The 11,583-nt window shown below is 42.0% G+C and overlaps 1 protein-coding gene across 1 annotated transcript in view; it reads left to right on the forward strand.

The window, feature by feature from the left end:
* Positions 1–5,020, forward strand: part of atp10a (ATPase phospholipid transporting 10A) — a 34,882-nt gene extending 29,862 nt beyond the window's left edge. The window contains exons 20-21 of the mRNA XM_041935718.1: positions 944–1,131; positions 1,313–5,020. Coding sequence (XP_041791652.1) covers positions 944–1,131; positions 1,313–1,952 — 828 coding nt within the window. The 3' untranslated portion in view covers positions 1,953–5,020. The remainder of the gene's footprint in view (positions 1–943; positions 1,132–1,312) is intronic.
* Positions 5,021–11,583: the final 6,563 nt, after the last annotated feature.

The raw sequence follows: 11,583 nt of genomic DNA on the forward strand, positions 1-11,583 counted from the left end.
CCAGATATGCAGTATTTCTCTCAGGAGTTGGTGGAGACCAAAACAACTAAAACAGTGAATATTTGACTTAACATTCATCAGGTGGCCAAAAGTAAATGAACTGCAAGTGAATGCTGATGTCACTATATGTGTTTGTCAGGTGTTTGTTTGCTGTCCTCTAAACATCTATGAAATGTTATAGACTGAGTCCCTGGTTCAAATTTGTCCCACAGAGGTTTTTGTAGTTGTGTGCAAACATGTTTTTTAGCATTAGTTTATTATTACTGACATTTGGCTGCACTCACAGGCGTTTATTTACATCCTGTGTGATAAACTGCTCGTGTGCCTGCCCTGATGGACTTGGCTGTAAGGATTTTGCCTCGTGCTCAGATTCCAGCAGTGGTTGAGTGATTGTTTCAGTATCTTGAGCTACGATATGACTGACGCAAGATGAATCAGATTATTGAAAAGAATTTCTCTTTAAGACTCAGATGTTTTTGTAGTGTTAGTCTTCATCTTAATCCATTTTAACATGAAAACAAAACACTTTAAAACCAGATTTAACAAAGCTGAAGTCACAGCTGTGACAACATGGTCAGCAGTTAAGAATCACAAATCATCCCCTTGTTGATAATGATTGATCCTCATGGGATACAGTGTTAAAATAATAAAATAACTTGCAGTCAGTAATCTTACTGCCTTGTTGAAGTTGCCATATGTTCGTAATGCGTTGGACTGGCTAACAAATACTCATTGTGGGTCTGTGTGTTGCTTCAGTGTTGATGTTAGTTGTTACAGGCAGGCAGTCTTTCCTTGTGACAGTACTGTTATCAGTGTCACCAATGATGTCCATCTTTACTTAATTGCCAAACATTTTAAATATGTAAGAACTAATGTGCTGTAAAAGTTCATTTTCTTTACAAAACAATTCTAAAATCTGTTTCCTCGTCTCCTTCCCTTGTAGACCTGGATGAACTGGATGTCTATCGCCTTCAGTATCGCCTTATTCTTCACAGTGGCTCTGTGTTACAATGCTTCCTGTCCCACCTGCTACTCCCCCTCTAACCCCTACTGGACCATGCAGAGGCTCCTGCAGGACCCCCTCTTCTACCTGCTCTGTGTCATCACGCCTGTAACAGCGCTGCTGCCCAGGTAAGCTGCACTTGATTCGTGTTTGACTGAATACACATGCGGCCTTTCTCAAATATTTATGGCCCGTGCGATGAATTATATCTGTACCAGATGCCTTTCATGTTTATCCCAAGAGCCTGGCATTCATCTCTGGAGCAGTGCTGAAGTGTGTCCTGATGTCTGGCTGTGTTTTGCTTTGCAGATATTTCTACAGGGCGTGTCAAGGCACACTGTTTCCCAGCCCAGTCCAAGTTGGAAGACAGTTGGACAAACTCCCCGCTGAAACCCGCAGGAACATCCTCAGCCTGAGCAGGGTCAAGGTGGGGTCACCGCTCAGCCCCAAGCCTCCCTTCCTGTCCCTCAGTAAGCCCTCCCCTAAAGGTTGCAATAAAAAAGACCAGAAGAGCTTCCTCAGCTCCAAGACCTCACAGGGGCCTGTTTTACAAACAGATGAACAGAGCAGGAGGGGGCTACCGGGGCCCACAGACAGTGAGAAGGGCCTCTCGGATCTCTACACTGTAGTTCCTACAGAAATAGACACTCTTCCTTACACCAAAGACGCCCCTCCGCTCTCGGGGGAGCTGCTGCCTCCTTCCACCAGACACTCGCAGTGTCTCGATAAGACTTTAGAGGCGTCAGATGTGAGCGTGTCCAGCTGGATCACCTCCACGCCTGTGCCCACACAGACAGACAGCGTCCAGCTGAACCTCCCCCCTGACGGAGACTCTCAGTCTGTCAAATACATGAGGAACTCTGAGGAAAGACTGCAGCCTGACCACGCCGTCCGTCCAGCACGGAGGACAGAGCAGGTGGCGGATCAGTCGCTGCACACCACCTTGTGAGGTCTCAAGTGTGTCACTCAGACTGACTTCAATTTGCACGATAGTTTTTTAAAATCTAATTTTATTGTATTTTTCAAGGAGATTCTTTTATAAAAGATGCAAATAGGTACTTTATATTTTGGATGTTTAAGGTTAAAGATATTTTTGAGGTTTGGGAGATGGAGGAACTGGAATATCTTCCGTTCTTTTTTGTAATCCTGGGAAATTTTTCTATCACAGAGATGCATCTCAGTACTTGATCAGGTTTTAATGTAAGGAAGAGTAGATACATTCCACTGCTGGCTGATTAGGGAGTTTGTTTTCTCTCTGTGAAGTGGTACTCTGTTCGTTCGTTCAGCCTCGCCTGTAAATGCATCAAGACCTGGATCAGATGCCACTGTGGCTTTGAATCTGTGTTGATATTCCAGAGAAGTTTTATGTGTTTTAAGTCCCCACAGAAACATGTTTCAGTGCAGATTCTCTTTAAGAGATTTCTCTTTAATTCAGCCAATAGTGACATTGGCTCAGTGCACAGTTCAGTCTCGTTGCTGGTTTTGCAAAGATTTCTTTTGCTTAAAGACTGAACAGTGTGTTTATCGCTGTTCTGTCGTACAGTACATTCCACTGAATACCTATGAGAGCTGTTGACTTTAAATACAGTTATGCAAGAAAATGTTATTTCTTTATACGACAAGAATCTACCAGAATTTATGCTGTGTGCGTGTGCGTGAGCGTGTGTGTGTGTGTGTATGTCCACTCATTGGATCCGTTTTAACAGTGCCAGCCAGTTCCACATTGAAAGAATAGTTTGACATTATGGGAAATACATTTATATTGGGAGTGACTGCTAGTCTTGCTCTGTCCAAATTTAATAAAACAATCCACCTTCCAGCACTTCTAATGCCATTAATTGATATATCTCGTTTGTTTAATCCATACAAAAACCTGAGTCTGGTCGTTGCCATAATGTTGCAAAGCAACCAATAGAAACTACAGGAAATCACCGTTCCAAACCAAGAAACTGCCCAGCATGTAACCCCTGTAAAGCCACAAAATGTTCCATTTTTACACTTCAGTTTTTGCATTGATAAAAAAAAGAGAGCGTGTTAATAAGTGAGCTCTACAGGTGCTAGTGGGCAGTTATGTGGACAAAGCCAGGCTAGCTGTTCCCCCCTGCTTCCAGTCTTTATGCTAAGATAAGCTAAGAAAACCATTGTTTGGCTTTAGGTTCACGCAAACACGTGAGTGGTATTCAGTGAAGATGGAGTCAGTAGCTGGTTATCGTATCATAGCATAAGGGCTGGAAATAGTTAGCCTGGCTAGCAGCTAGCTTTGTCCAAAGCTAACAGAATCTACCCACCAGCAGACTACTCCAAAGCTCACTAATTAACATTTTGTACCTTGTTTGTTTTATTCTTATAAAAATTGGAGTCTTGTTGTCACTGTGAGGTTGCCAGGCCACCAATAAAAACTCTGAAAGATAAAATTAAATCCACAAAATGTTTTTATGTCCGTTTTCACGAATCAAACAAAGAGATGTAAGATGTTAATTAGGGACCTGCAGAGGTGCTGGTAGGCAGAGTTTTTTGGCTTGGGACTTAGCCCGGCTAGCTGTTTCACTGGCTTTCAGTCTTTATGCTAAGCTAAGTAGCCATCTCCTCGCTGTAGCTCCATATTTAGCATACAAGCATGAGTGAGGTATCAATCTTCTCGTTTATCTGTCACTAAGATAGCAAATAAGTGTATTTCCCAAACTGTCGGAACTGTTCCTTGAAGCACTGGTTAGTAGGTTGACAACAAGCTACCATCATGTTTCGTAAACAAGTTTACTTGAAGGTCTCTTTCTTCTTCGTGTGCTGAGCTTCTCTCAGCTCAGTCTGACTAATTCCGCTGGTGCTCAGCTGTAAACCAAACGCTCTATGGTGAAAGGAGGTCTTTCCCACATGTAAAAGACGCGGCTTTAAGAGTTAAATTTGCACTTTGAAAGCATTACTTTAGAATTGCCATTGAGTATTGTTGGTACCGGTGGCATGTTCAGTGCTCAGTATGAGAAGGATGAGAAGTTTTTTTTTTTTTCCTTTCACACTTTTGAGAGGAATCATGATGTTCTTGTCATCATGCACAAATTAACTAGTAAAATGGAAAGATGCTACAGTTTGTTCAATTGTAAAGCATTTAAAGCAGTAGCACCTTTAATATTTTATGATTGTTGTGTATCTTGTGTCATTGCAGTACATTTTTGTAAAGTGTATCATTCACCAAAGATCATTTATATTTCTGTATTATCTAAGCAATAGTATGTGCCTTAACACTGGATAAGAAATTACAAATGGAAGAGTTTGCTTACTATGTTGAATCTGTATTTGTTTGAAGATGACGGCGCGTCTTTGATCAACGAGGAGCATTTAGTCTTGGTGTCGAGGGTATTTATGAGGCTGCATGCTGTGTGGTTTCTCTCCTCCTGTCTGTTTTTGCACACGGTGCCTTTTTCTGGCATGTTGTTCACATTCTGACTGCGCAGTGTGTCCACTTCGTTTTATAGGTTCTGTCTGCTCTGTGCTTTTGCCGTCACACTTTATGTGCCAGGATGAAGCTCGAGCGTATTCGCTGCTGAATTCCAACGTACCCACTTTCACAAATTCCTCACAGCGACGTTCGCTCTCACCGCACACGGCCTTGAACATATCTGAGGTCGATTTGTTGGCTTTTCATTCGTTTTTTTTGGTCACAAGGTAGGCCTGCTCTAGGTTTCATGCTTTATATGTAACGCTCAAAGGGGGGAATTATCTGCTGTTAAATCACTGAGTTCAATATCATTCAAGGTATTAATGTAGATATCTAACAGAACCGAGATGACGTGTGTCTCTAAATAAATGAGCTGTAGCAAGCTGGAAACTGCAGCAAACAGCTTCACCAACCTGGAAAAGGTGTATTTTAAGTTTTGTTCAGATAGAAGCTCTTCTTACCAGAAATTGCTTGCACCGGGCTACTTGTGAACAAAATAATAATGATAGTAATAAAGTATTTATCCTTTGCTACCTGTTCGTTTGTTCAGAGAAATGTACTCTTTGCTTAATAAAACGTCTCAGTCCTTATTTTTGACATTGTCTTTGCGTTCTTTAAGCAGTACGCCTCAGACCTGCGGCGTGAAAATAACGCCGCTAAAAGTCGAGCACACTACACAGCTGGAAGCACAGCCTGTCTCGTGTTGCTGCAGTAAAAGTGCAGATGCTGAGGTTAGCTTGATCAATGTTCCTGTCGAGCTGAGCTCAGGAATTCATTCTGAGCTCCCAGGGGGGTGTGAAGTGAAAACTAGTTCAACAAGTTGCTCCATACAAACTGGGTTGCAATATATCTAAAGTTTGCTCTCAAAGGGCCGTCATGCTAAAATATTAATGTTTAATATGATATTTGGAGTTTTTTTTGAGATTGTGTCCTGGTTTTGACTTTTTTGTGTGTTTTCTGTCATGGAATTGGCTTACTGTTGTTGGGAAAGCACATGTGTGAATAATAATATTAAAGATGGTTCAGCATGCACAGTACCAGAACCCTGAAGCCAAAGAAGCTAAAAGGAATTCAGCCATCAATCATTGATCATTATTTCCACCTGTGTTTGTCCTACTGTGACATGTCAAAATGTCTTGTGTGAAGAAGATAAGATATGCAACTTTTTTGTTTACTTTTAAGCTGACGTGAGCATGTCACAGATAAAGATGAAGGTTAAAGTCAACATTTACTGATTTATTTCGCAGACACCAAACATCCGTCATAGTATCACTTTAGAAAATCGCTGGCAAACTGTTGCTTAATTATGAATCAAAAAGATGTGGAGCAAAATTTGTATGGGAGCCATGTTTGTGTCCACCTGATGAATGCAACATTAACATAGTGTAGAAATGTATATGTATTCGAGTGAAAACACTCTTGGTCTCCGCCAACTCCTGAGGGAAATATTAGCTTTGTAGCTGCAAAATACTCCACTATTTTCACCGGTTAGCTGCTAGCTTCGCCTGTAGTGGTGCTGGGCTTATAGTGTGTGAGTGGGTCTATCACTGGAAGCAAGGGGAGGCAGCGAGTGAACCGAAACAGTCAAGTTGTGAGCCGTAAAAACCAAAACAGTGAGCTAAAAGACAAACTCTCAGTAGAACTGAGAGGAAGTGCAGAGTCGGTTGGTAGTTTGTCACTGCGAGCGATGCCTCTCACGTTACATGTAGTCGTTCACGCCATCGGTAAGTTTAAAGCAACTCCTTCATGAGAATCTCGCATCCTGTAATTGCCACTAGTGGCCACAGTGGCCGCTGTTCAGCAAAGGTTATGTAATCCCATGACAAACCCTCCATTTAAGGTGGGTGGAGCAGCTTCGGGGAGAGCGTGACCTTCAAATTACTGCTGGATGAAAAGTGAAACATACATGTGGTGGTAAGTCTGTGCCTTCTTGACTCTGAGGGATTTTCCCACTACAATAAAAAGAGAAAGACCTTCAAATTCAAAGCCAGTATTACAGTCCTGTGTCGCCCAGTGGGTAGATCATGTTAAAAAGGGTTAGAGGCTTTATTCCCACTGGATCCACCACACATGCTAAAAATGTAGCTTCTCATGATGCTGAAAGTCACTTTGGTGAAGATACTTACATCTCGACCTTTCAGCTTGTTCAGCCCAGTTGCTTTCCAGAGAAGATCTGGTTTCTGCAGGAGCTAGAATGTCTCGATGTAAAGCACATGTGCATAAATTCATTTCTCAGTTGTCGTTCGCTCACACGTCTGCACAAAGGTGTGATGTAGCGTGCGAGGCCTCAGAAGACGGATGATCTTTGGCCCGGTGTCGCGGTAGTTTGTCTTTACGTGGCGTGCGTAACATCTGCGACGCCTTTCCAGAGAGGACGTTATTAATGTTTCTTTAAGGCACGGCGAGGGAGAAGAGACAGACGAGGCTCTGCTGATGCTGCCGTTAGTGAGCCGCTGCGACAGGACGGCCAAATTACTGACCGCCGCTGCACTTTCCGAGAGCAGGTTGGTCGTCTGAACGCGGAGATAATGATGACTCCTCTACCCTCGCAGTGCTGCTCTCTCCATCTCCTTCAAAGCCCGAGTGTAAAGCAGCCGGTTTGATCAGCTGTTTTTTCTGCATGTGTAAGTGTGGAACTTTTGTGCCGTCGTGCAAAGCTTTAGTCTCTGCACAACAATGGTTTTTGTGAAATATCTGCTCTCAGTGGAATTAGAAAAGCAGCACGTGCAGTAAAACGGATTTTTGTCACATATCGAGTTAAAGGAATTCATGTAAAAGATTGATAATATAATTACTCTCTCTTCCTCCTCCTCCTCTTCCTCTCTGGCTCCTCTCTGGAAATGAAAGATTCCTCACAGTCTCCTCTCGCCTTCTTTCATTTTCTTTAATGACTTTTTTGATTGCCTGCAGTCTACAGACAGACCGGAGACGAATTCTGCAGAAGCTAATGGAGTTTGATTTGCATTTTATCATAGAGGACCCTCATTGATTCTGGTCATTAAAGTCGCCTTGACCCACTTCATGACCCATTGTTTTAACAAGCTTAAATCAGGACATTTTCAATTTCCTCAGCTGCCTCGTATATAATCTGTTCCAATGAAGCCGTCAGAGAGCTGGATTGCGGGAACGGTTTATGTTTTAAAAAGCCTTGCAGCCTCTCCGCTCCTCAGTGAAGAATTATGCTGAGAAGACTTGAGGACTTGCTCATTTACACCAGTGGAGATATACGCCGCATCACTTTTGAGTCCAAATAACAAATGAAGGCTTTTCGCGAGCCAGGGCCATCTGTCTTCCAGTTGGTGGAGGCATTGTAAGGCTCTATTCTGCACCATCACGTAGGAGTGGCTCAGCCAAAGCATTATTGCTCTTTTTCAGTATAACTTCCCACTGACACTGGAATCCATCCAACAGGAGCAGCAGGGACACACACTGGACAAAACACACAAAGACAAACACCTGTGGGAAGAGTGCAGTCTCCAGCTCACCTGTAGGGGGACGGATGGGCACTGAAAGACAAGACCAATAATAATAATTATGATTATTTAAACACTTAGCAGAAAAGAGTCCTCTCTGGACATTTCAGGCCTCTTTCACCTCTAACCAAAGCCTAAATGACTGATGGGTGTGACCACACCTGCAGCAAGGTGTGCAGTTCAGCTGCTGAAGTTCTCAGGGGGCAATAATTATTAATATTCTTGTAAAATACTGAATATCCACAGTGGCTACATGCAGGCGAGCAGCTCTGTGGGGCTGTATGTAGCCACAGTGGCGGTTTGAGCTAACGCCAGCATGCTAACGCTCTCTCAATAACCCTGTTTCCATCTAAACTGTCAAGCAATTTTGAAGTGAACTTTTGAAATGTTGCAAAAAGGAATGCAAATTATGCAAATGTCCATCAATTGGTTTGGAGTGAATAAAGTAAGCTCTAATAAACAGAGTAGAAGAAGTGGAGGTGGCAAACCAGGAACCAAACCAGTTGTTTGCCAACCAAACCTCGAAGAAGAAGAAGACATGAGTGTAAAACAATATCGCGCCAAACCATCTTGTAAATGTTGAGATTTAATACTGGATTAGAGAAAACAAGAAAAGTCGTGAAATCATGCAAGACTCTGCAGGGTTCATCATCTGGGGGCCGTGCACATCTGTACAAAATTTAATGCAATCCACTTAATAGTTGTTGAGATATTTAACTAAATACTAAAAGTGTAAGCCTCATGGTGGCAATAGAGGAAAAGCTAGGGGCATTGCTAAAGCCAACAGGATTCATCCCCTGAGGACCATGAATGTATCACAGCAACCCATCCAGTAATGGCTGTTGAGACGTTTCAGTCTGGACATTTGAGTGTCATCACTAAAACCACAACGATGCTCTAAAAAAGCAGAAATCTCAGCACAGACCAAACCTTCAAACCTGTGAAAACAGCATAATCCTTGTTTGTTTGTTTTTTTTGCATTTTTCTTTTTTTATTAATTTTCAGGTGTAAGCTTACAAACACATAAAACCAAAAATGTCTGTTCCTCCCATTTCTCTTGATATTTTTCCTCTTGAGTTCTTATTCTGTAGGTTAATTGTTCCATGTTGTATATTTCAGTCACAACATAATCCTTGTTTTTGCCTCATAAACATTTCCGTTGACCATTTGCCTGCTTGTTGTGCGGATGCCAACATTCACATCCTGTTGAAGTGTTGAACATCCCCTGAGCTGACGAGCCAGAGGTGAGAGGGCTCATCAGAGATGCTTGTGTATCCTGATCACAGAGACTCTGTCATGGCTGCCTGACTGAGCCCTGTCTCTGTTGGCACACTCCCAGGAATCACTTAACAGCCATGATAGAATAATCCTGCAGTCCACATACAGACACGCAACCTTCAGCGTCCTCCCCTGAACTCTGCGCCACCCTGCAGGCACGTCCCTAAACTGCCAACAGTACAATTCAGGTTAATTGATATGTTCCAGGAAAAGAGACTTGCCGTGATGATGTCAATTTTAGGCACTCTTAATGCATATCAAATGGCTGGGAGGGAAATGATATAACCATAGATTACCACACATGCAGTAGAAAGCAATGACCACCACTATCAGCTAATGCTCAGCGTTAGAGCTTTACCCGAATCGCTGGCTGCTAAACCCCTAATTTCCTCCATTTAAGACATTAAACGCAACACAGCCTGAGCAGAAAGGTTGATTGGAAATGATGAAACAAGCTCCTGTGTGTGCTGGAGTGTAAAGATCAGGCTATAGTGTAGATTCATGGAGTTTCAACTGTGATTGAGTGAATATCTGCATCAGTGTGTTCACCTCTTAACCAGAACGCTGAGTAAAACATCAATAAAACAGAATGTGATCACCTGCTGATCCTTTCTGACATAAACTCAACTGAAAACAGCACAAAGACAATATATTTAATGTTTGACCTCATCAGCTTCAGTGATTTTTGTAAATATCTGCTATTCTGAATCTGATGCAGCAACATGTTTGAAACACGTTGGGACAGGAGCAACTAAAGACTGGGAAAGATGTGGAACACTCCAAAAACACCTGTTTGGAACATTCCACAGGTAAACAGGTTGATTGGTAACAGGTGATAGTATCATGATTGGGTATGAAAGGAGCATCCTGGAAGAGGATGGCATGAGGTTCACCTCTTTGTGAACACATGACTGGATAAAGGAGATTAATACATGGACTCAGGAACACTTTGACAATCATCTGTTCAAACTAAGGCAGAATAACAAATGGGCAACGAGGAATATATATCCATTATTTTTAGAAAAACTGGAGATGTTGATTGCGTTTTACTGTTTGCACTTCGTTTCACACTAAAACATTTCATGCAAAACATTACTGGCCACTTGGGGGCAGCAGAAACAAGCTGTGAACACACCGCTGATATATCATCCATCTCCTCATAAGATGACATGGTGAACTTGTTAGCAAACAGCTTATTAACACGTCTAGCAGTTATAGAGCAAAGTGGTCATTCATTTGGAGTCATGTTTGTGCCATCTGATTAAGGTAAGTCCAACATTTCACTCTCTTGTTAGCTTGTGTTTGGTCTCCACCAACCCCTGAGAGAAATATCTGTCTCTTTAGCTGCTTAACGCTCCACTAAGGTCACCAGCTAGTCGCTAACTGTGTCCGTGCAGTGTGGTGCTGAGCAGGTAGTGAACTGTGGGCTTCACCTGCTGTGGCTGAGTGCACCAACACAGTGAAGGTGCAGCTGAACAATTAGCTGAAACTCGTTATTGACTTTTCTTGTTTGTTTCAATTACTGTTTTGTCTCTTAACTTTTTTTATTTTATAAGAAATATAAGCTCTGCGATTGGATGTTTCTACCTCAGTGTTTTTATACACACAGACTCGACTTTTTATCAAAGAACCAGCAAAGAGCTCGAGCAGCAGAAGTGTGCGAAGCTGTGAGTAACATAGTGGTCTATGGGGAAAATGAATTGCACATTTAGTTCTGGAACCAGGGGGCTACCAAAATATTTCCAGCTCTATAAAGCTCCATAAAGCCAAAAAGAGCTGCAGATTCAGATGATAATTCTCTGTCGGTTCTTCACTGTGAGTGTTTTCATTGTCATTTCATACATTGTTATTATGAAAATATCGATTAAAACCACTTTTAAAACAGGCACCAAAGTATTATCAGCTAAATGTACTTCACATATCAAAAGTAGTTGTTGGGCAGCTTCTTTTAAAGTGTTATTACCTATTATATGATATTATTGAGATATTACTAATGCACTAACTGGACAGTTTTAGCTCTTTAGGAATAAATCAGTCAAATAAAAGAATCTCAGGCTGAGCTGGTCACAACTGTGATAGATGTGTTACAACCTGTGATGAAGAGTGAAAAGGTTTGGGAAACACTGCTCTAGGGTTTAATTCTTTTAACTCAACAGTGTGTCTGTCCATGCCTGATGCTTTGTGTGCTTACAATGACTCCTAGTGTTCATGTAGAGTACTGCAGACATGAACTACAGTGAAAGACAAAGGGATGGTAATAAATGCTGTGTGTAACATCCTTAAAGTCAACATGACATTTATTTGGACTCTGCCTCATGTGAATATAAATCAGATTTTAGCACATATCTAGTAATAGTAAATATGAAAAGTGCTCTGAATAACCTATGTGCTCAGTT

Source organism: Chelmon rostratus, chromosome 4, assembly GCF_017976325.1.
Source record: "Chelmon rostratus isolate fCheRos1 chromosome 4, fCheRos1.pri, whole genome shotgun sequence".
NCBI classification, from domain to species: Eukaryota; Metazoa; Chordata; class Actinopteri; order Chaetodontiformes; family Chaetodontidae; genus Chelmon; species Chelmon rostratus.